A 23,877-nucleotide genomic window follows, 5' to 3' on the forward strand; every position below is an offset into this window, starting at 1 on the left:
AATTCAGTGTCTTTTCATACTGTAGTCTATTCAAAGATATTTGATTATTACAGCTCTGATTTCTAACAACAATTTCTAATAAGCTTCAAACTTTCGGTTTTCTTTTTAAAGGTTTTTGAATTGTTTTAATTCCGTCTTTATATATAAGCAAGCATTTCTGTAATTACCAGTTTTTAGTTTTATGTGCCATTTAATTTATTTTCACATTTAGGATATTCAAAGATATTTGAAGATTACAGCTTTCTTTTCCAAAATTAAGGCTCTTAAGGAATTAACGAATTAAGGCTCTTAACTCAAATATTTTTGCGGTTTAAATAATAGCTTTAGAGCTTCTGAACTGAAATTTAGAATTTTTCAAACTCTTTTTACATGTCTTGAAAAGACATTGCTTATGCTTATAACAAAACAAATTTGGTAATGATGTTTTTCTAACAACGATTTCTACTAAAATTCAAACTTTTGGTTATCTTTTTAAAGGTTTTTGAACTGTTGTAATCCGTTGTCGCAATATATACAAATATTTTTGCTATTACTAATTTTTTGTTCTTTAAGCAATTTAAGTCCGAGTTCTAACAACCAATTCTACTAAGCTTCAAGCTTTTGGATCTCTTTTTTGTAAGTTTTTTAATTTTTGTAAACCCCTGTCAAAGTATATAAAAATATTTTTGCAATTACCAGTCTTTTGCTCTTTAAGCAATTTAATGTAAACTTTCCCATGCATAGAAATCTCCAATTTTTTCAAGTAAGTGTGACAAGTAGGACAAAGACATTGCAATACTAATGTATTAAAAATGACGTCACTCACATAAATATTGTTTTTCCAAAATTAAGGTTCTTAACAAATTTTCTATATATATATATATATATATATATATATATATATATATATATATATATATATATATATATATATATATATATATATATATATATATATATATATATATATTTGGGGGATATAAATCCCTCAAAAGGCTGCCATGTTTATATATATATTTATATATATATATATATATATATATATATATATATATATATATATATATATATATATATATATATATATATATATATATATATATATATATATATATATATATATATACTATATATATATATATATATATATATATATATATATATTTATATATATATATATATATATATATATATATATATATATATATATATATATATATATATATATATATATATATATATATATATATATATATAATATAATCAATATATAATCAAACGAGGGCTCATTTGATTGGAAATTGAAAGTTCTAGTTCACTTTTTAAGAGTCAAGAGAGTTAAAATAGCCCCCCCGCGCTCTTTTTTCCCCAAACCCGTCCGCTACAAATTTTGAGATAGCCAGTGTTTTGGAAATTGTTCAAAAATTAGATATAAAAAATTAGATATCCCCAGACCCTGGGGGATAGGCGTTGTAAGTGTTGTCCTGGGGGCGTATATGGTTCTTATGAAAGGGATGCTCGTATAAACTTCAGAGGGGGCTCATTTGATTGGAAATTAAAATTTCTAGTTCAATTTGTAAGAGTCAAAAGATATCCGAGGGTAACTGGCCCCCCACACACCTTTTTTCCCCAAGCCCATCCGATAAAAGTTTTATAATAGCCATTTCATTAGAAATAGTTCAAAGGTTAGATAAGAAAAATTCCTGTGTCGACGGAACCCGCCAGGGCCCCGACTCAGGCGTTATGAGTAATGCTCTAGGGGCATATATAGTTGTAATGGAAGAGATGCTCGTATAAACTTCAGAGAGGGCTCATTTGATTGAAAACTTAAAGTTCTTGTTCACTTTTTAAGAGCCAAAATAGATCTCAGGGCAGCTAGCCCCCCTCCTTCACGTCCTAAAGGCATCCGGTAAAAGATTTGAGATAGACATTTTGTTAAAAATTTGTCGAAGCCCATATTGCAAAAAACTCCAAGTATAACACAGCCCACCAGCACTCGCGGGTAGACGATTTTGTTATTGCCCTGTGGGCAGAAGTGATGTTTATAAATGAAATACACGAACAAAATTCATAAGGGGAAAACTTAATAGGAAATTGAAAGTCGTATTTACGTTCTTAAAACTATAAAGTGATCAGAGGGCAGCTAGCCTTCCCCACACTCCATTTATTTTTTTCCCAGAGGCACTTCATATACAAGAGGTCGTCGTATAAACTTTAAAGGGGGCTCATTCGATTGGAAATCGAGAGTTCTAGGGCTCTTTTTAAGGGTCAAAAGTGATCAGAGGGCAACTGGTCCCCCCCAAGCCCTTTTCCCCAAATACATCTGATAAAAAATTTGAGGTAGCCATCTCGTTAAAAATAGTTCAAATATCAGATAAGAAAAACTCCTGTGTCGACACAACGACACCCCCCCCCCCCAGGGCCGGGGTAGGTGTTGTGGGTATTGCTCTGGAGGCATATATAGTTCTTATGGAAGGTGTGCTCGTATAAACTTCAGAGCGGGGTTCATTTGAATAGAAATTAAAATTTGTAGTTCATTTTCTCAGAGTGAAAAAAAAAGATCAGAGGGCAACTAGCCCCTCCTGCCCTCCGTGCCTTTGGGTATATAGGATGGATAACCCCCTCCGATAAATATTTCAGGTGACCATTTTGTTAAAGATAGTTCAACCATCAGATATCAAAACTCCAGGGTCGACACAGCCCCCCAGGGCCCAGGGATAGGCGTTGTAAGTTATACTCTGGGGATAAATATGGTTCTTATAGAAGGGATACTCGTATAAACTTCAGAGAAGGCTCATTTGATTAAAAATAGCAATTTCTAGTTCACTTTTAAAGATTCAAAAGAGACCGAAGCTCAATCTAGTCCCCCCCACCCTTTTTCCCCAAACCCATCCGATAAAATTTTGAGATAGCAATTTTGTTAAAAACAGTTCAAACATCAGATAATAAAACTCCGAGGTTGACACAAACCCATTTTTTATTTTGATATTGTTACTTTGATATCAGTTTCGATACTTTGATCAATATTGTACTTTTTTTTAAGTTTGATTTTGAAATAAGGAATTTTAAAAAACTTGAAATTTTTTGCAATAAAAAACGACCAAAAATTGATTAAAAACAACTTTCTGAAAAATAAGTTTTTCAAAGAAAATTAAAGTCCATTTTAAACTTAAGCTCAGCAGATACAAATACCTTTTAAAATTCAAACTCAAAACGACCAGAAATTACTATTAAACAATAAATAAAGCCCAAAACGAAAAGAAATTAGGTAAAGAATCATAGCGAAAACATACAACAAGTAATAATATAAATGAATAAATAGATCTTAGAGCGAGTAATGCTTAGATTGAATATGAATATCAAGCTTAAAACAAAAAAAAATATTTTCCTATTGAAGTATAAATGAAACTTAAAAGGAACAGAAATTAAGTAAATAATCAATGCAAACAAACATACAATAGATATTGATGTAAATTAATAAATAAATCTTAAAACGAGTGAAACTTAAATTGAATATGGAAATCAAGCTTGAAACGAACAAAAATCACCACAAACGAGAGTTTGGGTATGACCTCCTTCTCTCACTGTAAAAGTCTAAAACCTACTGCATCATTGGCGCTTTACTGAAAACTATATGCGTCTTGAACAGTCTTCGAAAGTATAAACGGTAAATAGTACCAAATCATATTATTGAGTTAGGATTAAAGTGAATACACCATTCGATGCCTTTTTTTATGCTGATTGCGAATATAATAATCATTTCTATCGGAAATGATTTTCAGCTCCCCCCCCCTATATATGCCAATTCAGGGTATATATTTCTACATTAGAGGGGGGTGGGGGCAAATTTTGTTTATGATGTAAATGGGAGGTAAGTTTAAACTTTAGCTCCACCACCCCCCACCCCCCCCCCCTAATGTAGAAATATATACCCTGGATTGGCTTATATAGGGGGGGGGCTAAAATTCCGATAGAATTTCCGATAGAAATGATTATTATATTTGTAATGAGCATAAAAAAGGCATCGAATGGTGTATTCACTTTATTCCTAACTTAATAATATGATTTGGTATATATTTACCGTAGGAACAACATCAAATTGAATATTTGATGTATAATGATATTAATTGTTGAAAGATCCATCAGTTCAAGAATTTATTTCACTGTAATTGTATTTTTATTTTCAATACTGTAAGAACTGCAAAGGAAAATATTTGTAATATAATCCGTTTTCAGTTAAGCGCCAATGACGCAGTAGGCTTTTGGGTTTTTATTTACAGTTAGGAAAGGAGGCAGTATCCAATCATTTGTTTATAGGGAGACTATATTCGTCTTTAGCAACTTTAAAAAGAGCTAATAGATTAAACTGAATATTTGATGTATAACGATATTAATTGCTGAAAGTACATCAGTTCAAAATGTTAGTATAATTTCAATGTTTATTTTCAATATTAAGTACAAAAGAAAATTTGTCATATAATTAGTTTTCAGTAAAGCGCCAGGGACGCAGTAGGTTTTAGACTTTTACAGTGAGAGAAGGAGGTCATACCCAAACTCTTGTTTGTGGTGATTTTTTTCATTTTAAGCTTGATTTGCATATTCAATTTAAGTTTCACTCGTTTTCAGATTTATTTATTAATTTACATTAATACTATTGTATGTTTGTTTGCATTGATTATTTATTTAATTTCTGTTCGTTTTAAGTTTCATTAATACTTCAATAGGATTTTTTTTTTCGTTTTAAGCTTGATATTCATATTCAATCTAAGCATTACTCGCTTTAAGATCTATTTATTCAATTATATTATTACTTGTTGTAGGTTTTTGCTGTGATTGTTTATTCAATTTCTGTTCGTTTTGGGTTTCATTTATTCTTAATAGTAATTTCTAGTCGTTTTGAGTTTGAATTTTAAAAGGTATTTGTATCTGCTGAGCTTAAGTTTAAAATGGCCTTTAATTTTCTTTGAAAAATTATTTTTCGGAAAGTTTTTTTTAAATTAATATAAAAATAGGGCGAACCCGGCAGTGTGAATGCTGAGAGGGAATAGAGCACTTCCAATTTTCCATTAACTACATTTTTGCACTCATAAATGTTTTCAGTAACACAGTATAGAAGTTCAGCGTTAAAACCAGGGCTTAAGGAGGAGCGCCCCCTTCCTTATATATAAAATAATTTCCGTTTATTTCAAGCTATAATGTTGCTCTTTACTTTATTATAAAAAAAAACTTGTTATTTTATTGGATATATTGAGAGCCGTCTTCACAGGCTCTTTACCTAGCAAATCACTGGTGAACTTTTAGCAACTAACTATATTCAGCATGCCCAAGAAGCTCTTGGGCATGAGCCTCCTATAAACAAAATACAAAATTTAATTCCCTTCCCCTAGAAATTGGGTAACAGATTCTCAGCAAAGCAGATATAGAAATAACGCTAGACTTACAATAAAACGCGATCGTTAAATCTAAAATTAAAAAAATGAAACAATCTCAAAATCATTACATGAAGGAACTTCAACCAGGACTAAAGAGAAAACAAAACGAAACAAGGCAATTCCTTCAGATAAATATAAATAAGAAATACTTTTAATACGATTCTTGGTTTTTTAGCCGGTAAGCTAAAAGTTTTTTTTGTTACATGTTAATTGGTGCTGGCTGTTGGTTTTGTATTACAATTTTTAAAATCATTCTTAATTAATTTTCTGTTTAATTAAATTACAATTCAATTGTGCTAAGTTAATTTTTTTCACGAGTCAATAGAAATTACACTTAAGCTAAATAATTATATTTCTCTGAATAGGGATTTGGCGCAGTAGCCTCTCAATAATTTATACACAAAATTTTATTAGAAATGATTTAACAAATCATATTACAAAACGAATAGCCTGTACCAATGAATCTCTAACAAAGAGACCTTTTAGGTTAGCTGCTAAAAAAGCAAGAATTGCATTAAAACATAGTAAAAAAATTTATTTAAGGTTTGAACAAATGTCACTATTTTAGTTAAATTCTCTATTGTTTTACCCATTGTTTGTTTTTATGATGGGAAAGGAGTGTGGTCTTCGTCGTTATTTAAATCCTATCGAGCAAAACTCTGAGATGGCCAATCGGATTAGAACTAGTCAAAAGTTTATAATATATATAAGTATATTGTCGATCTTAGAGGTCATACAACCGCATGGTGCTGCATGTCCCCAAACATTTAATTAGTCCATAAATAATGAAAGGCTATTACATAGACCGTAGGCGCGATATTTCTAACGATTGGTCAGGGGAAAGTCAGTGGATCTTTTGGTGGGGGAGGGGGTTCTAAACCGTCAAAAATGTATTTTTAGGGTAACATTTTCAAATTTTTCTTTTATATGCTTCCGATTACTTCTGAGGGGATTTAAGGCTAGCATCTCCTCACTCGGAATATTATATTTAGGCTGAGCATGTAATATGAATACTAAGGACAAGGGGCTCACAAGTTATTTTAAAATTTTAAATGCGAAGCAAAACACTATATTTGACTGACACTATTAGGCAGCTTGAGGATATTCCTCAGGATAAGTCGGTGCACGTTTGAAATTATAGCATATTGCAAACTACTTTGTATGAAAATATATTTATGTTGATAAGATGTTTATTTATTTCTTATTTTTATAATTCTGTTTGTTGCAAATACCCGGAGATATTTTGTAATATGTATCATATCCTATTCTTAATTGCAAAAAGCAGTAGTGTGGGAGTAAAGAATAACAGTATATAAAAATGTGTGAAGCTTAAATTAAAAGTAAAGTCACCATAATTACTCAGTTAATCATTTCAAAAATAGCTGACTTTTTTTATATTTATCTATCTTTCAAAAGTTCATAACTGAAAATATCCTGTATATGAGGAGAATTGCCACCCTCTCAATCCCATTAACTTTACGCTAAAGTATGACTTTTTCATCCAATGCTTCAAGAATGAATAACCTAATATGACAACAATGTAATAGAGTTTTTTTTTTTTTTTTTTTTAATTCAACAATAGTGGTTTGAAGGGGTGATGTTTGTTTTACGTTTTAATGGGTATCTTTTCATTCACTGGAATTATATATTCTTTTTTTATTTTTCTGAATTTAAGATATGATAAAGAGCGATCCGTTTCAATATAAACCAAAATTAGAAAAATAGGATATTGATAACAATAATCCGAAAATAAGCTTCGTAAGCCAATATACTTAAAATATATTCATTTTACATTTATGTATTAAATTATTATAATTTGTATGAATTTGTAAAAGGTGGAAAACTGAAGTGCGATCTTATTAAAGAGTGTCCGATGAAAATCATCATGGAAAAGAAACCTAACTCTAAGGTTTCTAATTTCTACTTAGAAAAATACGAAATTTAGCACCTTTACCGAGAAGCTTCGTAATGGATATTTGTTGGCTATTCCCCCTCCCCTTCCCCATAGATTACCGAATGGAAATCATTCGGTAAATATAGATAATCGTAAAATATAGATAATCACAATTCGGAAAATATAGATAATCGTAGATTATCTATATTTTCATTTGTAAAATTCTGTAAATGGAATCAGTAGTTCTAATTTATTAGACGGGGGTGAATTCAAACATAAACATAATGTTTTAAAACCTTTTATAAGCGATAAAAGAGACTGCAGCCAAGTCCTGATTACTGCCGCTTTCTCCCGTACAAAAACAGTTTGCCTCACCTAGAGTCAAAATGATATCAAGAAACAACTCGGAAATAGGCAATCTGTTTAAAATTATTGAAAAGCTAATTTTCCAACCTCCCCGTTTCAGAGTCAGATGATCTTCCCCGAACCACGCATTGCACACCCGGCCGAAGATATTAAATCAGGAGATCGGCACCTGCGAAACGCAGACCATTGGTCAGTATGCGAAAAAAGACAAAGTAAGATATTCCATCTACCTTACCATGGCACCCGTTGCACACACAATCTAAAGCTATACTTTTTCTTATGATTAAACTTGTGAAAAACATAAACATAACATTTTTTAGTCCAACAATACTTATTTATCAATATCAGTTATCATAATTTCTTTTTCGTTTCCTTTTTACGTTGCTCTTTACTTTCATTTAAAAGAAACTGAATCATCATGTTTCACATGAGCACAGTAGCGTCAATGAGATTGGAAGGGGGGGGGGGAGATGCATTCCGTGCTGGATTTCGAAAATACTTTCTGCCCTCTTCTTCCTAAATTCTCGTGAATTGACGACACCACCAGAGCATAAATCAGTGGATTACGCATTTAGTCACTTTTTTTCCCCATCGCAACCATGGAGGGAAGGATGTAAAACTGGGTGCAAGCTCGTAGGTTCCGTAAGTAGAGACGATATTAGATAAATAATTTTTTTATTCCAAATGTCGGGAGAAGGAGCTCAAACTTAAAAAAAAGGCAAAAAGTAGGCGAATTTTTAAGGAAAATATTGGACATCATAGTGGAACTCGTTTAAGTTTTGATATCTTAGCGAGCACAGATAGCGAGCACTCTCTTGCTCATGTGCTTGGAAGGGATTTTTACGGAATAAATTTTGCTACAAAGTTATAAATAGTGACTGAAATATGAAGAGAGGCAAAAGTTATTTAGATTTATTTTGTATAACCATATTATGAAAAATAATCATAAAGACAAATTTATCTTACCAGATACTTTCGAATTATTCAGAATAGTAACTTTAGCGTTGTCCATTCTAAAATGAAACTCTTTGCTGAAAATCACTCCAACAAAGTTATATTGGAAATGCAGCTATTTAATGGTCTTTTCTGCACAATCTTTGGACCGAGAGACCGCCTCATTATTTGTCGCATGCGTCATGAAGTACCGAATAGGATTCTTTCTTGTGACTGAAAGATAGTTCTACTGGAGAAGACTCTTAATGGGACACTTAACAATTTATTCAATCTTTGGAAATAAATCGTTCCTAGATTTAGGTATCACTTTAAAGGAGAAACAATAGTTTTTTTCGATGGTCTGTGTCTTCGCACGTACAGGGGTCATAATGTTTAAGATCCCTTAATGTTTGCTCGGCTGGCGGTCAATGAGGATCTTAACGACATACCGCCAAAATATATGAGTAAGGATAAACAATGTTTATTATATCTTGAAATTGTGGCTAAGACCTCAACCTAGCTTACGATATTTTAAAGTTCATATCAGCAGTTCTCAGAGAGAAGTTGGGGTCCCTTCTTTTACCGCGGAGTGGTTTTGGTTAAATGAAGAAAACATGCCACGTTTTAATATTTATATGAACAAGTTTAGATAGGATTCTAATATTCAATGGGACAAACGTGAATGAAAGGGTTTATATTAGATTTTTACTCTTCTCCACAAGTTTTTGATTGTTATCGAGCCTTAGGCTACACTGTTGCGAAATTGAGAATGGATTACTTTATTACAAGGAACCACTACCTGTTCACTCAGCGGGGTAGCTAGTGAGGATCAGGGTGTACACTTGTCTCCTGGCGCAGTATCTATTGACGCGCCAGTTAGTAACATATACAATATATCTCATGAAACACAAGCTAATTAATTTAATAAGGAGGGGGAGGGGGAAATTTACCTTTCCCCAGGATAATGAAAAACCTACCTATGACTTTGTGCTCACTCGGTATTCCTCTAACATTACTTTAAACTCTCAATGGTAGACAATCCCAGCTTTTCGTAAGACCCGTAAGGCCTTAAGGTCCAATAAGGCCCTTTTTGTAAGGCCCAGCTGTGCGAAAAACGTGGTTCTATCCAACTTTTTAGGGTTATAATGAGGCAAGGGTTGAGATGGCTAGTATACGTTCTACGGATGAAGGAAGGCATATTGCCGAAGATCGTCCCTCTCGGCCTACCACCTAGGGTCAAACAAAAAGTAGGTCGTCCACGAATGGGGTGGGAGGAAGTCGTAACGAAGGATTTAAGGAAAATAGGAACTTCTTGTGAGTGTGTAGAAAGGAAAGCTTTGGATAAATTGGGATGGAGAAGGATCTACGGTGCTTTATTGGCCTCAGGTGGCTTGGTGCTGCAGTAAGTTGTCAGTAATAGTAGTAACAGAAAAGGAAGGAAATAGAGAAGGTTTCAAATGTGTTCAATGTGTTAATCTTAGTCCAGTTTACTCTGATTTGTTCTGAGATGTTTCTAGCACAGGTTGAACAAATGCCAATGTTATGTCCCATATTCATAATATACTGACTGGAAGCATTAAATAAACCTTCACTTTAAGGTTAATTACCAAATTTATTCCATTCAGTGTGCAAGAATCTCGAAGCACCCAAAGCCTTGAAGGCATAAACGTCTCACATTAGAATTAAGCGTTCTCTTATTATTATCATTTCTTATCGCTGCTTCTCGGGGTATAAGTACAAAAAGTATTATTACATTATTATTGGCGGACTCAAAAACTGAGCAGAGGATCAGACCACAAGGGCCCATTAACCCCCTCCCCCCTTCATAAAAAAGAACAGATAATAACATCAATAGCCGCTGGGTTACTGGTGCCCACTCAGGCGTGATATTTCGAAATAGGGCTTAGTTTTCTCTTCTTACCATTTGTGGAAAGGCCTTCATTGATGCTGTCAAGATGCCCACCATTACTTTCCCTATTCTGAGAATCCCGTCCGCCAGCTTCAGGCCAGTTTTAGCAGAGATCGCTCACCCCTCAAAAGAGAGGGGAGAGTCAATCTCTACTTGTCAGCCACCACTGGTAAGCGGTAATTGGTACTCAGAGCCAATACTAAAAAAAAACATCTATATCCCACCTCGGATTGCTCATAGAGGGATATTTTCTTGCGTCACTGTCGGGAATACATAACTTTTGGGGGGAGTGACCCCCTTCCCCTGCCTCGTAATCAGACACTGGGCAGGACGGCCAGCGGCCGGACAGTACTGAAATTACCAGTGGTAGGTCTCGATTTTTTCTTACTACCCTCAGGGGTAGTGGACTTGCCACTGGAAGAGGCAAGGGCTAAGCCTTTCGAGACAAGCTTAGTTCAAATTTCACTTCTCAGTTCAGAACTTTAAACAAGATTCTAAGATAAACGTTATTGTAGGATACAACTAATTCTTAAATGTTTATATCTTTCTGTAAGGCTAGAAAATCACGATTGAAAAATCTCGTTGTGATCAAGGGAGTATCCAGGATTTGTGTTTGAGGGGAGGGGGTATTTTTCAGGAGATTTTTACAAAAACAACAAATTAAAAGCATGTTAATATGCCTTTTAGTTACGTTTCCACGAGCTGAATAGATTTTTTTTCTTGGAGGGGGGGGGGGAGTCAGAAACCTCCCCGTATGGACACAGCCATGATCATGATACACCATACAGAAAACTTGTAGAAAATTATAACAGCTATTTTAGTATTTAACCCGTTGGACGCGGTTTTACAGAAAAATGTGATAATTCTCGTTAGGAAAATATCACCCCATGGAAAATACCCCCCCCCCGGAAAATATCCTTCCACGGAAAATACCCCCCGGTAAATACCCCACCCATTTGAAAATAAGACTTTCCAAATTTGAGAATTTTATTTGAGTTTAATTTTTTTAATTTCCGTAGGAGGAAGGAATTTTGGTATTTGTGCATTATGCGTCACTCACTCAAGATTACCGTGTAAAATTCGAGAACAAACCGGTTTTTTCGTTAGTTTCTTCGTTACTTTAGAAATAAATTTTTGTTTATAGATTTGCACATAAGGGGGGGAGGAGGTAGTATAGCGGGTCTGCATCGAAAATGTGTTTGGTGCAGTTATTCTGCATATTAGATAGATGAATAAATAAGTGTATTTTAAAGCCAAATATACGGCCATGAACACAGTAAAATAACATAAATAGAAAGCAAAAATAACATAAACTTTGATCAGAAATCATCATAAAACACTTAAATGAAACACTACATTAACCTAATAGTAGTTAATACTTGGAAAAGCGGTCATTGAAAAATAAACCTATAACACTTGGAAAGAACATTTAAATGAAACATTACAATTACTTTATACTGGGATTTTTTTTTCTTTTTTTTTAGTTAACAAATTTTCCAGATACTTCGTTATTCTTCTGTAATTTTTTAGTGGCCATATACCTAGAAAGAAGTGTTTTCTAAATTGGGTGTTGTCAGCCATACTCCTTTTAATTTTTGCTCGTTTTGAGTTTAACTATAGTATCTACTTAAATTCCTGTTAGTTTCGAGTTTTGTTTATTGGTTAATGGATAATTACGGTAGCTTCATAACTAGGAGACGCTAAAAACTAACACATAGGACCGGGCAGCGCTTTCGTCAATGAAAACGTAGACGGTTTAGAGTTTGTTGGTTCCCAAAGCAAACTATCCTTTTGAAGGATAGCTAAATCCTCTTAAAATTGGTGGTGCCATATATTTTAGATAAATTTTGATGACTGTACGCCTACATTTTTCTGTTCTTCAATTTTTTTTTTAATTTGGGCCCCGCAAATACCAAAAAATGCAGGTCACATGGAAGTCTTTTCGGCCCAAATGTATTTTTGCTTTTTTTCTAGGTTTTTAAGATACTTCTGTTGTGTAAATTCCTCATTTTCCCGTTCTATAGCAATTTTCAACAAAACTAATAAAAAAAACAACTCAAATACAAGTTTCAAATTTAGAAACCTTATTTTCCACAGGGGAAGGGGTATTTTCAGCGAGGGTATTTTCCAAGGAGGGGGTATTTTCCGTGGGGGTTACTTTCCGTGGGGGAAATTTTTCAGGGGGGATATTTCGGGGGGATTTTCTGGGTTGGGGTATTTTCCGGGTGGTTAAACACCCCCCCATTCACTATATTCATTTATGTTATTTTACTGTATTCATGACCGTATATTTGACTTTAAAATACACTTATTTATCTATCTATCTAATATGCAGAATAATTGTACAAAACACATTTTGCATGCAGATCCGCTATACCTTACCCCCCCCCCCTAATGTGCAAATCTATAGCCCAAATGTATTTTTAAAGTAATGATGAAACTAAAGAAAAAACTGGTGTGTTCTCGAATTTTACACAGAGTAAACTTGACTGAGTGGCACATAATACACAAGTACCAAAATTCCTTCCCCCTGCGGAAATTAAAAAAATAAAATTCAAATAATATTATCAAATTTGGAAAGCCTTATTTTCCACGGGGGGGTATTTTCCGCGGGGGGGGGGGGGTATTTACCGGGTGGGTATTTTTCGTGGGGTGGTATTCTACGGGGGGTATTTTTCGAGGAGGGGGGTATTTTTTTTATGGGGGGGTGTATTTTTCGCGGGGTGTATTTTCCGGGGAATATTTTCCGGGGGATATTTTCCGGGGGGTAATTGCCGGGGTAAATGCCTAGAACCTATTAATATAACGGATCTGTAATAAGTTAGAAACAACTTAGAGATCAAGTTGAAACTTCTTTCTTGCTACTTTGCTATGTTGTTGCTACTTAAGTAATACACATCTGCAGTCTTAAGACATTAATCACTAATTTTTATCCATCAAAATTACGGTCATAATCTTTATTGCTATAGGCTTTTTCTAAAACTTGATATTTTGTTTGGGCTGTGTATACTAAATATGAAAAGTTTAGCAGTATACCGACTATTTTCAGTTACTGCTGTAGTGATGCTTATAACTGTCTGACTTTTTATTTATGCAAATAACGATTTTAGTCGTAGGTGCCATTGTGCCAAATCTGTTTATTAACGCATTTATAAGATTTGATTGCGGGAAGGGCTTTCCCTTATATTCCCGCAAAAAGATATAGTCATCAATCAAGAGAGCTTAGATTGTTATTGGCCAATTACTCTCCAATATTTATAGGCCTTTTTCTAATTGTGAGAATGCAACACATGCTCCATTCCCACTCGGCTGATTCCTTTTTCCTGATTGAAATTTATGGACCGATGCTGTAATTAGTCAATGCTCCTCGCTGTAAGAAATAGTGTTATTTTTCAACGAAGAAACGCTTACAATTTAAAAGTAAATAAAATACAGAACCCGACTGTTAAAATTTCAATAGACAATTTGATCTGTTGCAGTTGCAGGGGAATTTATTAGTTTGGTGGTTTTCTGAACATCACATACCTATCTACGGAGCTTGGATTCCGATTGACTCTCAAGCTTTTATTTGTAAATGGTGGAGTTTGGAGAGAGGGAGAGGGAGAGAGAGAGAGAGAGAGAGAGAGAGAGAGAGAGAGAGAGAGAGAGAGAGAGAGAGAGAGAGAGAGAGAGAGAGAGAGAGACGGAGGGAGAGATAAAGAGAGAGAGAGGGGAAAGAGGAGAAAAAAGAGAGAGGGAGAGAGAGCTTAACTTCTCGAATTTGCTTCATTTCTTTTTATGGAAATAGATTATTTTAAAATTAATGTCAGTGTTCTAATATCACATTTATGATCAAAAGCAAAATGAAAATATTGGAAAAGGCTAAAAAAAATTGATCATAAATGGGAAGGCAGTGTTGCCAAAGAAATTGTTTTAATGTCACACTTTCTTCTTTGAAAAACATTCTTGACATGACTTTTTTCAAATCTTTGCAAGATCCAAGGATCAGCTGGAGTGACCATGTCAGCAACGGCTAGATTCGTACCCGCAAAGACCAAACAGACATCGTACCGATATCAATCATCGCATCGAGAAAATGAAGATGGCGATACCTTGGACACATATCCCTCTTTCCAGACCTTAAGTTAAAAAAATTCTGCTCCTCTGGCAACCAGTAGGCAACCGTCACCGAGGGAGACCAAAGAAAACGCTCCATAGGACATATGAACGTGGCAGAAGATCCTTCTAGAAAAGTCTCATCCCAGAGCTTGAGGAAATCTATGTAGCGGCTCACTGGAGAGAAGACGGAGGCTACTCATTTACGTCCAGAGGCGCTGGAACAACTAAAGTCTAAGGTTTGTTTTAATGGATATAGATTGTTATGGGGTAATTATAGAAAAATTTATAAGGTTTTCGTTCAGACTTTCTGGTTAAAAACTACAATCCTGGATTGCAATTTGAAGTTCAGGCAAAATTTGAATATCCTGGCAAAAAGTTCCATCAGTAACATTTTTATGCAATAGTTTCTTAATAATATGTTAGCTATAAATTTGGGATCGATAGGAAAGGAGATTTTCAGTTATACAAATTCAAATCTGTCTACATTTTCGTGTTTATTAGGGCTGGTGCCATCTTTAGCCACACCCTGTGAGCACCCCTGAATACCGACGTATCTTACTCCACTGCTCTACTAAAACAGTATTTCTTCTTATACTCTGTTGGTACCTGGCAGTGTTTTTAAGCCACAAATTCAGGAGCAAAAAAATGGTGTGTAACAAAAAAATACAAATAAATTTGTTACATAGATTTTTGTCTATATTGATGTACCCTTTGCCCTGTCTACATTCCTTGTAAGTTTCAAGTCCATCAATAGATTTAATCGATCTTTAATGTGCCCGTTTGGGTTTTTTATGTTCTGTCTTTGCAGAGGTCCTTTTTGCTCAGTTGACCTGCCTTGTAAGTTCCAAGCTAAGGACCGGAGAACCCAGCCACCCTATTTAGCATCGCATCGTTAATAAAGCCAACTAACGAAAAAAAAACGTAGACCAACAAGAGAGCCCTCAGTAAACATTAAGGAAAAGCAGAATAACGACAAATTTGAGATAAAAGGGAAATTATTAAGAAGTAGGGCATTTACCAATTTTCATCTTTGCTCAATCAAATTTGTTTCGGCTCTAGAATAGTTACTTCGATAATAGGCATATATTGTTAATCGAGTATACTCCTTTAGTGGCACTTGACTTTCTTCTGTCAAATTAGAGCATTTGAAGATATTGTATGACATTACTTTCAAACATTATCTCAGGAAATCAAGAGAGAAAAACGGCCAAATTTTAATATAAAAGTGAGAAAACTCAGAAACTCTGCCTTCACTGCCTTAGTCTCTTCTTTAAACATGTCACTAGAGATTCCCAACAGATTTTTAACTCACTCCACCTAACACCTTTATCATCAGCTGTCCCGCAGTTATTAACAATTCATAATCACTCAAGAAAATATGTTAGAAGGGAGTTCACTGCTTGGAAAGAATGGGAAAATACCATCAAAAATTCATATATCTGCGGTTTACTGAATTGTGATAGGGGAATTCCTACAATAACTTCATGGTCTCTAATACGATTAGACAGGATACTGCTCAGGATATAAATGACTTGTTAAAGGGAGAAAAGAAATTCAAACTGTAATTGGCAGAGGATTACTCTGAATTTAACGTGAAAAGATGGTTTAGGGGTGATCCAAGTAAAATCAATCCCAAACTCCGGATTCAAATCTCTACTCAAGAAAAAGGATGAAAAAAAATTACGTCTTTATGTAATTTTTTGAAGAAAAGGTAGGATACTTTTGCGGTAAAAAGTGATTTATAAAATCGCAACTTCTTACAACCAATACTTTTAATTTTTCAAAAAGCCATATACAGGAGTCGCTTGAGCCAGTTAATTCAATGGAGTTACCCCAGTTAAAACAACTTCTTAGCTACAACAATACGATTCGTAATCATGGTGGCAGCAATAGCTGTGACCTAGTAAAGACAAACATGCTGTAGTAAAAAAAAAATTTTAAACGCGTAAATAAAAACTGTCCTCTGAGAAAAATCTGCCGTTTAATGTAAATTCAGGAATAGTAACTATTGATTCGGTCTAAAGTAATAATTAAATGAAAAAAAGTTTTTTCTTCAACTGACAGTAAAGAGCAACCTCAAAACATAAAACAAAGATAAATTATTCCGTGTCTGAAGCCCCCCCCCCTCCATTTTCAATACCTCGCTTTCCACGCTAATTTTTTTTTAAACTTTAAAAAAGCTTTTTATTCTAATTCGAACTAAACGACCCTTGTGTTTCAGGAGTTGTTCTTAAAGAATTGGGACAAAAAGTCAAATTTAAGCGTAAAGAGCTAGGTGTTGAGAAGCCCCCCCCCCATATGCCGAATAATCCCTGTTAGTTTAATTTCTAATGTTGCTTTAATTTCTGACATGCAAAACTTGTTTTTTAAATTCGATTTCTCATCGTTTTAGAAAGTATTTCTGGAAATCCAGCTCTTCTGGACGGAAGTTCTCTTCCCACATAAAAACTTCCTAAAAGTAAAGTTCCAATTATGCAAAATACCTCCCTCCGAACAATTCAATCCTCGCTGAAAATCATCCAGAAAATTTCTGTCCCCTACCGATCTTCTAGGATAGCTGGTTTGATACGATCACCCTTGGCAAAAAACAAAAAAAGAAGCAAGACAAAAAAAAAAAAAAAAAAAAAAAAAAAAAAAAATTAAACACGCATCTGTGATCTTTCTTCCTGCAAAAAAATGCAAAAATTCAAAATTTTTGTATATAGGGGCTTAAAGCCTCTACAGTAGGGTCCTCGGATATGGTGAATCTGATGGATTGATTTTCATTAAGATAGCCTAACGTTTTTTTATCCCTTTTCCGAAAATGTTGCAAATTTTCTCAGGCTTGTAACTTTGATGTGTAACATTAAACTTAATGAACTTTATATATCATCAATCAGCATAGAAATTAAATTCATTTGATGGATCTATTACTTCCAAAACTAATTTTTTTAAGGTTTCGGTTACTGTCGAACACAGTTTGTTATCGTTTATTATGAAAACGAACTTATGGGAAATCCCAAAAGAGCTTGAAAACTCTCAAGAATGTTGCCGGATCGTAATGAAAAGTGCACAATTAGTGAAAAATCATCACTGTCAAAAATCTTGCACAGGAGGTTTTCAGCCCCTGTTTAAAAAAAAACAACAAAACCACGTTTATTAAATATGTCTTGATTACGCCACCGCAAATTGTCATACTGCACTAAAAATGACACTATTTGATGATATCTCTGGAGTAGAAAGACATGGAATCATAAAAAAAGGCACCACTAAAATCTCCATAGTCAGTAAATCTTAAGGTAAACAGTAGTAGTAATCAATGTTATACTTCTGATGCACCTATAGCAATCTCCATGTTATTTGCATGTCCCTATAGGAATTCCACATTCCATGGCACCTTTCCATGGCAGATTATCAGACTAGTTATTTGGAAAGTTTTTTTAGGGAAAGCTGTCAATCACCCATGTGTTATCCACAGTTCCATTTTTGAAGTCTGTGGAAACAGTTTGACGTGTTCGGTGAGATTACGTTCCTTGGCGTTTGATGGACATTTGCAAAAAAGGGGTAATTAGTGATTGGATAATTTTTTAATCTGAAATCTCTGAATAAAATATTTTTGGAGCATTTACTTGACAATAGATAAAAGGGTTAAGGTGATTAGTAATTACGAGCAAGGATCCCCCCACTGGTTCCTGGCAGTAGGCTACGCATATCAACTTACCGTACTGTGGGTTAGGTAACATGATTAAACATGCTTTTACAATCGGAATTCATTGATTGAAATTTGCAAAAAAGGGTAATTAGTGATTGGATAATTTTTTAACGTGAAGGGTCAATTTTGGAGGGAAAAACAAAAATGATCAGAATCGAAAATAAATGGGATCTGCCTCAAGGGGAAGGCTCAGAGGCCCTTCGTTCCCCTATTTCTGAGGGCAGGGAGGGGGGGGGGTCAATTTTGGAGGAAAAACAAAAAATGATCAGAATCGAAAATAATTGGGATGCGCATCGAGGGGAAGGCTCAGAGGCCCCTCCTTCCTCCATTTTTGAGGGTAGGCGCGGGGAGGGAGTAAATTGTGGAGGGGAAATTAAAAATGTACAGACTCGAAAATAAATGGGAACTGCCTCAAGGGGAAGGCTCAGAGCCCCGTCGTTCCCCCATTTCTGAGGACAGGGGAGGGGGGGGGGCAATTTTGGAGGGAAAACCAAAAATACTCAGAAACAAAAATAAATGGGATCTGCCTCAAGGGGAAGGCTCAGAGGCCCGTCGGTCCCCCATTTCTGCGGGCCGGGGAGGGGGGTCAATGTTGGAGGGAAAATCAAAAATACTCAGAATCGAAAATAAAGGGGGTCTGCCTCAAGGGCAAGGCTCAGCGGCCCCTCCTTCCCCCATTTCTGTGGGCCGGGGCGGCGGGGGGTCAATTTTGGAGGGAAAATCAAAAATGCTCAGAATCGAAAATAAATGGGATCTGCCTCAAGGGCAAGGCTCAGAGGCCCATCGTTCTCCCATTTCTGAGGGCAGGAAAGGGGGGGGGTCAATTTTGGAGGGAAAATCAAAAATACTCAGAATCGAAAATAAATGGGATCTGTCTCAAGGGGAAGGCTCAGAGGCCCCTCGTTCCCCCATTTCTGCGGGCAGGGGAGGGGTGGGGGGTCAATTTTGGAGGGAAAACCAAAAATACTCAGAATCGAAAATAAATGGGATCTGCCACAAGGGGAAGGCTCAGAGGCCCTTTGTTCCCCCATTTCTGCGGGCAGGGGCGGGGGGGGGTCAATTTTGGAGGGAAAACCAAAAATACTCAGAATCGAAAATAAAGGGGATCTGCCTCAAGGGGAAGGCTCAGAGGCCCTTCGTTCCCCCATTTCTGAGGGCAGGGGAGGGGGGCAATTTTGGAGCGAAAATCAAAAATGCTCAGAATCGAAAATAAATGGGATCCGCCTCAAGGGGAAGGCTCAGAGGCCCTTCGTTCCCCTATTTCTGAGGGCAGGGGAGGGGGAGTCAATTTTGGAGTAGTGTTTTGTCGTGGTTTACCTTGTCACAGTTACATTCTCTTGAAACAAACTCTATGCTTTTTCTGCATCAATTGTCGGATATGTTGAATAAAATATGCAAAATCGACATAGCTTTATTTCATTTTTTAAGGTTAATTTAGACGAGGTTACGTATGCGCACGTAACCTCGTCTAAATTAACCTTAAAAAATGAAATAAAGCTATGTCGACTTTGCATATTTTATTCAACATATCCGACAATTGATGCAGAAAAAGCATAGAGTTTGTTACTTACTTACTTACATTTTTTTTCCATAATTCCTTGAATTAAATTTCTGTATTATGCATCCAAATGGGGAATTCAAGAAAGAGTTTATTACTTACTTGCGATTTTTTCAGAATTTCTTGAATAAAGTATCTGTATTGTGTATCCAAGGTTTAAGTTTTGATGTTGCTCCTTACTTTCAGCTGAAGAAACGATATTCCAATTCTTGCATTTCACGAAAGAAATTCAAAATGAACTTTGAAAAATTAAGAGAATGTAAATGTGACAAGGTAAATCACAACAAAACACTACTGAAATATTCCAACTCTTGCATTTCAATGAAAGAAATTCAAAATGAACTATGAAAATCAACAGAATGTAACTGTGACAAGGTAAAGCACAACAAAACACTAATTAAATATTCCAACTTTTGCATTTAACGACATAAATTCAAAATGAACTTCGAAGAATCAAGAGAATATAACTGTGACAAGGTAAAGCACAACAAGTCACTACTGAAATATTCCAACTCTTGCATTTCACGACAGAAATTCAAAATGAACTTTGAAAAATCATGAGAATGTAGCTGTGACATGGTAAACCACGACAAGACACTACTGAAATATTCCAATTCTTGCATTTCACGAAAGAAATTCAAAATGAACTTTGAAAAATTAAGAGAATGTAACTGTGACAAGTTAAAGCACAACAAAACACTACTGAAATATTCCAACTCTTGCATTTCAATGAAAATAATTCAAAATGAACTATGAAAATCAACAGAATGTAACTGTGACAAGGTAAAGCACAACAACACACTACTGAAATATTCCAACTCTTGCATTTCAACGAAAGAAATCCAAAATGAAATTTGAAAAATCATGAGAATGAAGCTGTGACAAGGTAAACCACGACAAGACACTACTAAAATATTCCAATTCTTGCATTTCGCGAAAGAAATTCAAAATAAACTTTGAAAAATTAAGAGAATGTAACTGTGACAAGGTAAAGCACAATAAAACACTACTGAAATATTCCAACTCTTGCATTTCAAAGAAAGAAATTCAAAATGAACTATGAAAATCAACAGAATGTAACTGTGACAAGGAAAAGCACAACAAAACACTACTGACATATTCCAACTTTTGCATTTCACGACAGAAATTGAAAATGAACTTCGAAAAATCAAGAGAATGTAACTGTGACAAGGTAAAGCACAACAAGTCACTACTGAAATATTCCAACTCTTGCATTTCACTACAGAAACTCAAAATGAACTTTGAAAAATAATGAGAATGTAGCTGTGACAAGGTAAACCACGACAAGACACTACTGAAATATTCCAATTCTTGCATTTCACGAAAGAAATTCAAAATTAACTTTGAAAAAATAAGAGAATGTAACTGTGACAAGGTAAAGCACAACAAGTCACTACTGAAATATTCCAACTCTTGCATTTCACGACAGAGATTAAAATGAACTTTGAAAAATCATGAGAATGTAGCTGTGACAAGGTAAACCACGACAAGACACTACTGAAATATTCCAATTCTTGCATTTCACGAAAGAAATTCAAAATGAACTTTGAAAAATTAAGAGAATGTGACTGTGACAAGGTAAATCACAACAAAACACTACTGAAATATTCTAACTCTTGCATTTCAATTAAAGAAATTCAAAATGAACTATGAAAATCAACAGAATGTAACTGTGACAAGGTAAAGCACAACAAAACTCTACTGAAATATTCCAACTCTTGCATTTCACGACATAAATTCAAAATGAACTTCGAAAAATCAAGAGAATGTAACTGTGACAAGGTAAAGCACAACAAGTCACTACTGAAATTTTCCAACTCATGCATTTCTCTTCAGAAATTCAAAATGAAATTTTTAAAATCATGAGAATGTAGCTGTGACAAGGTAAACCACGACAAGACACTACTGAAATATTCCAATTCTTGCATTTCACGAAAGAAATTCAAAATGAACTTTGAAAAATTAAGAGAATGTAACTGTGACAAGTTAAAGCACAACAAAACACTACTGAAATATTCCAACTCTTGCATTTCAATGAAAGAAATTCAAAATGAACTATGAAAATCAACAGAATGTAACTGTGACAAGGTAAAGCACAACAACACACTGCTGAAATAATCCAACTCTTGCATTTCAACGAAAGAAATCCAAAATGAAATTTGAAAAATCATGAGAATGAAGCTGTGACAAGGTAAACCACGACAAGACACTACTGAAATATTCCAATTCTTGCATTTCACGAAAGAAATTCAAAATGAACTTTGAAAAATTAAGAGAATGTAACTTTGACAAGGTAAAGCACAACAAAACACTACTGAAATATTCCAACTCTTGCATTTCAATCAAAGAAATTCAAAATGAACTATGAAAATCAACAGAATGTAACTGTGACTAGGTAAAGTACAACAAAACACTACTGACATATTCCAACTCTTGCATTTCACGACAGAAATTCAAAATGAACTTCGAAAAATCAAGAGAATGTAACTGTGACAAGGTAAAGCACAACAAGTCACTACTGAAATATTCCAACTCTTGCATTTCACTACAGAAACTCAAAATGAACTTTGAAAAATCATGAGAATGTAGCTGTGACAAGGTAAACCACGACAAGACACTACTGAAATATTCCAATTCTTGCATTTCACTAAAGAAATTCAAAATGAACTTTGAAAAATTAAGAGAATGTGACTGTGACAAGGTAAATCACAACAAAACACTACTGAAATATTCTAACTCTTGCATTTCAATGAAAGAAATTCAAAATGAATTATGAAAATCAACAGAATGTAACTGTGACAAGGTAAAGCACAACAAAACACTACTGAAATATTCCAACTCTTGCATTTCACGACATAAATTCAAAATGAACTTCGAAAAATCAAGAGAATGTAACTGTGACAAGGTAAAGCACAACAAGTCACTACTGAAATATTCCAACTCTTGCATTTCACGACAGAAATTCAGAATGAACTTTGAAAAATCATGAGAATGTAGCTGGGACAAGGTAAACCACGACAAGTCACTACTGAAATATTCCAACTCTTGCATTTCACGACAGAAATTCAAAATTAACTTTGAAAAATTAAGAGAATGTAACTGTGACAAGGTAAAGCACAACAAAACACTACTGAAATATTCCAACTCTTGCATTTCAATGAAAGAAATTCAAAATGAACTATGAAAATCAACAGAATGTAACTGTGACAAGGTAAAGCACAACAACACACTACTGAAATATTCCAACTCTTGCATTTCAACGAAAGAAATCCAAAATGAAATTTGAAAAATCATGAGAATGAAGCTGTGACAAGGTAAACCACGACAAGACACTACTAAAATATTCCAATTCTTGCATTTCACGAAAGAAATTCAAAATGAACTTTGAAAAATTAAGAGAATGTAACTTTGACAAGGTAAAGCACAACAAAACACTACTGAAATATTCCAACTCTTGCATTTCAATGAAAGAAATTCAAAATGAACTATGAAAATCAACAGAATGTAACTGTGACAAGGTAAAGCACAACAAAACACTACTGACATATTCCAACTCTTGCATTTCACGACAGAAATTCAAAATGAACTTCGAAAAATCAAGAGAATGTAACTGTGACAAGGTAAAGCACAACAAGTCACTACTGAAATATTCCAACTCTTGAATTTCAATACAAAAAATCAAAATTAAATTTGAAAAATCATGAGAATGTAGCTGTGACAAGGTAAACCACGACAAAACACTACTGAAATATTCCAACTCTTGCATTTCACGAAAGAAATTCAAAATGAACTTTGAAAAAATAAGAGAATGTAACTGTGACAAGGTAAAGCACAACAAGTCACTACTGAAATATTCCAACTCTTGCATTTCACGACAGAAATTCAAAATGAACTCTGAAAAATCATGAGAATGTAGCTGTGACAAGGTAAACCACGACAAGACACTACTGAAATATTCCAATTCTTGCATTTCACGAAAGAAATCCAAAATGAACT

The 23,877-nt window shown here is 34.6% G+C and overlaps 1 protein-coding gene across 2 annotated transcripts in view; it reads right to left on the reverse strand.

Annotated features, from left to right (window-relative positions):
• The window catches only part of LOC148953088 (uncharacterized), a 106,822-nt gene that overhangs the window by 27,443 nt on the left and 55,502 nt on the right, over positions 1-23,877 (reverse strand). The window contains exon 1 of one of the 2 annotated variants that reach the window (XM_089088291.1): positions 8,638-8,748. The exons of the other annotated variant lie outside the window; for it this stretch is intronic. Coding sequence (XP_088944417.1) covers positions 8,638-8,683 — 46 coding nt within the window. The 5' untranslated portion in view covers positions 8,684-8,748. Of the gene's footprint in view, positions 1-8,637; positions 8,749-23,877 lie in introns of those variants that run through there. 2 annotated transcript variants of the gene reach the window in all.

Source organism: Artemia sp. Qi Xiang Cuo, chromosome 4, assembly GCF_049724085.1.
Source record: "Artemia sp. Qi Xiang Cuo chromosome 4, ASM4972408v1, whole genome shotgun sequence".
In the NCBI taxonomy this organism is placed as follows: Eukaryota; Metazoa; Arthropoda; class Branchiopoda; order Anostraca; family Artemiidae; genus Artemia; species Artemia sp. Qi Xiang Cuo.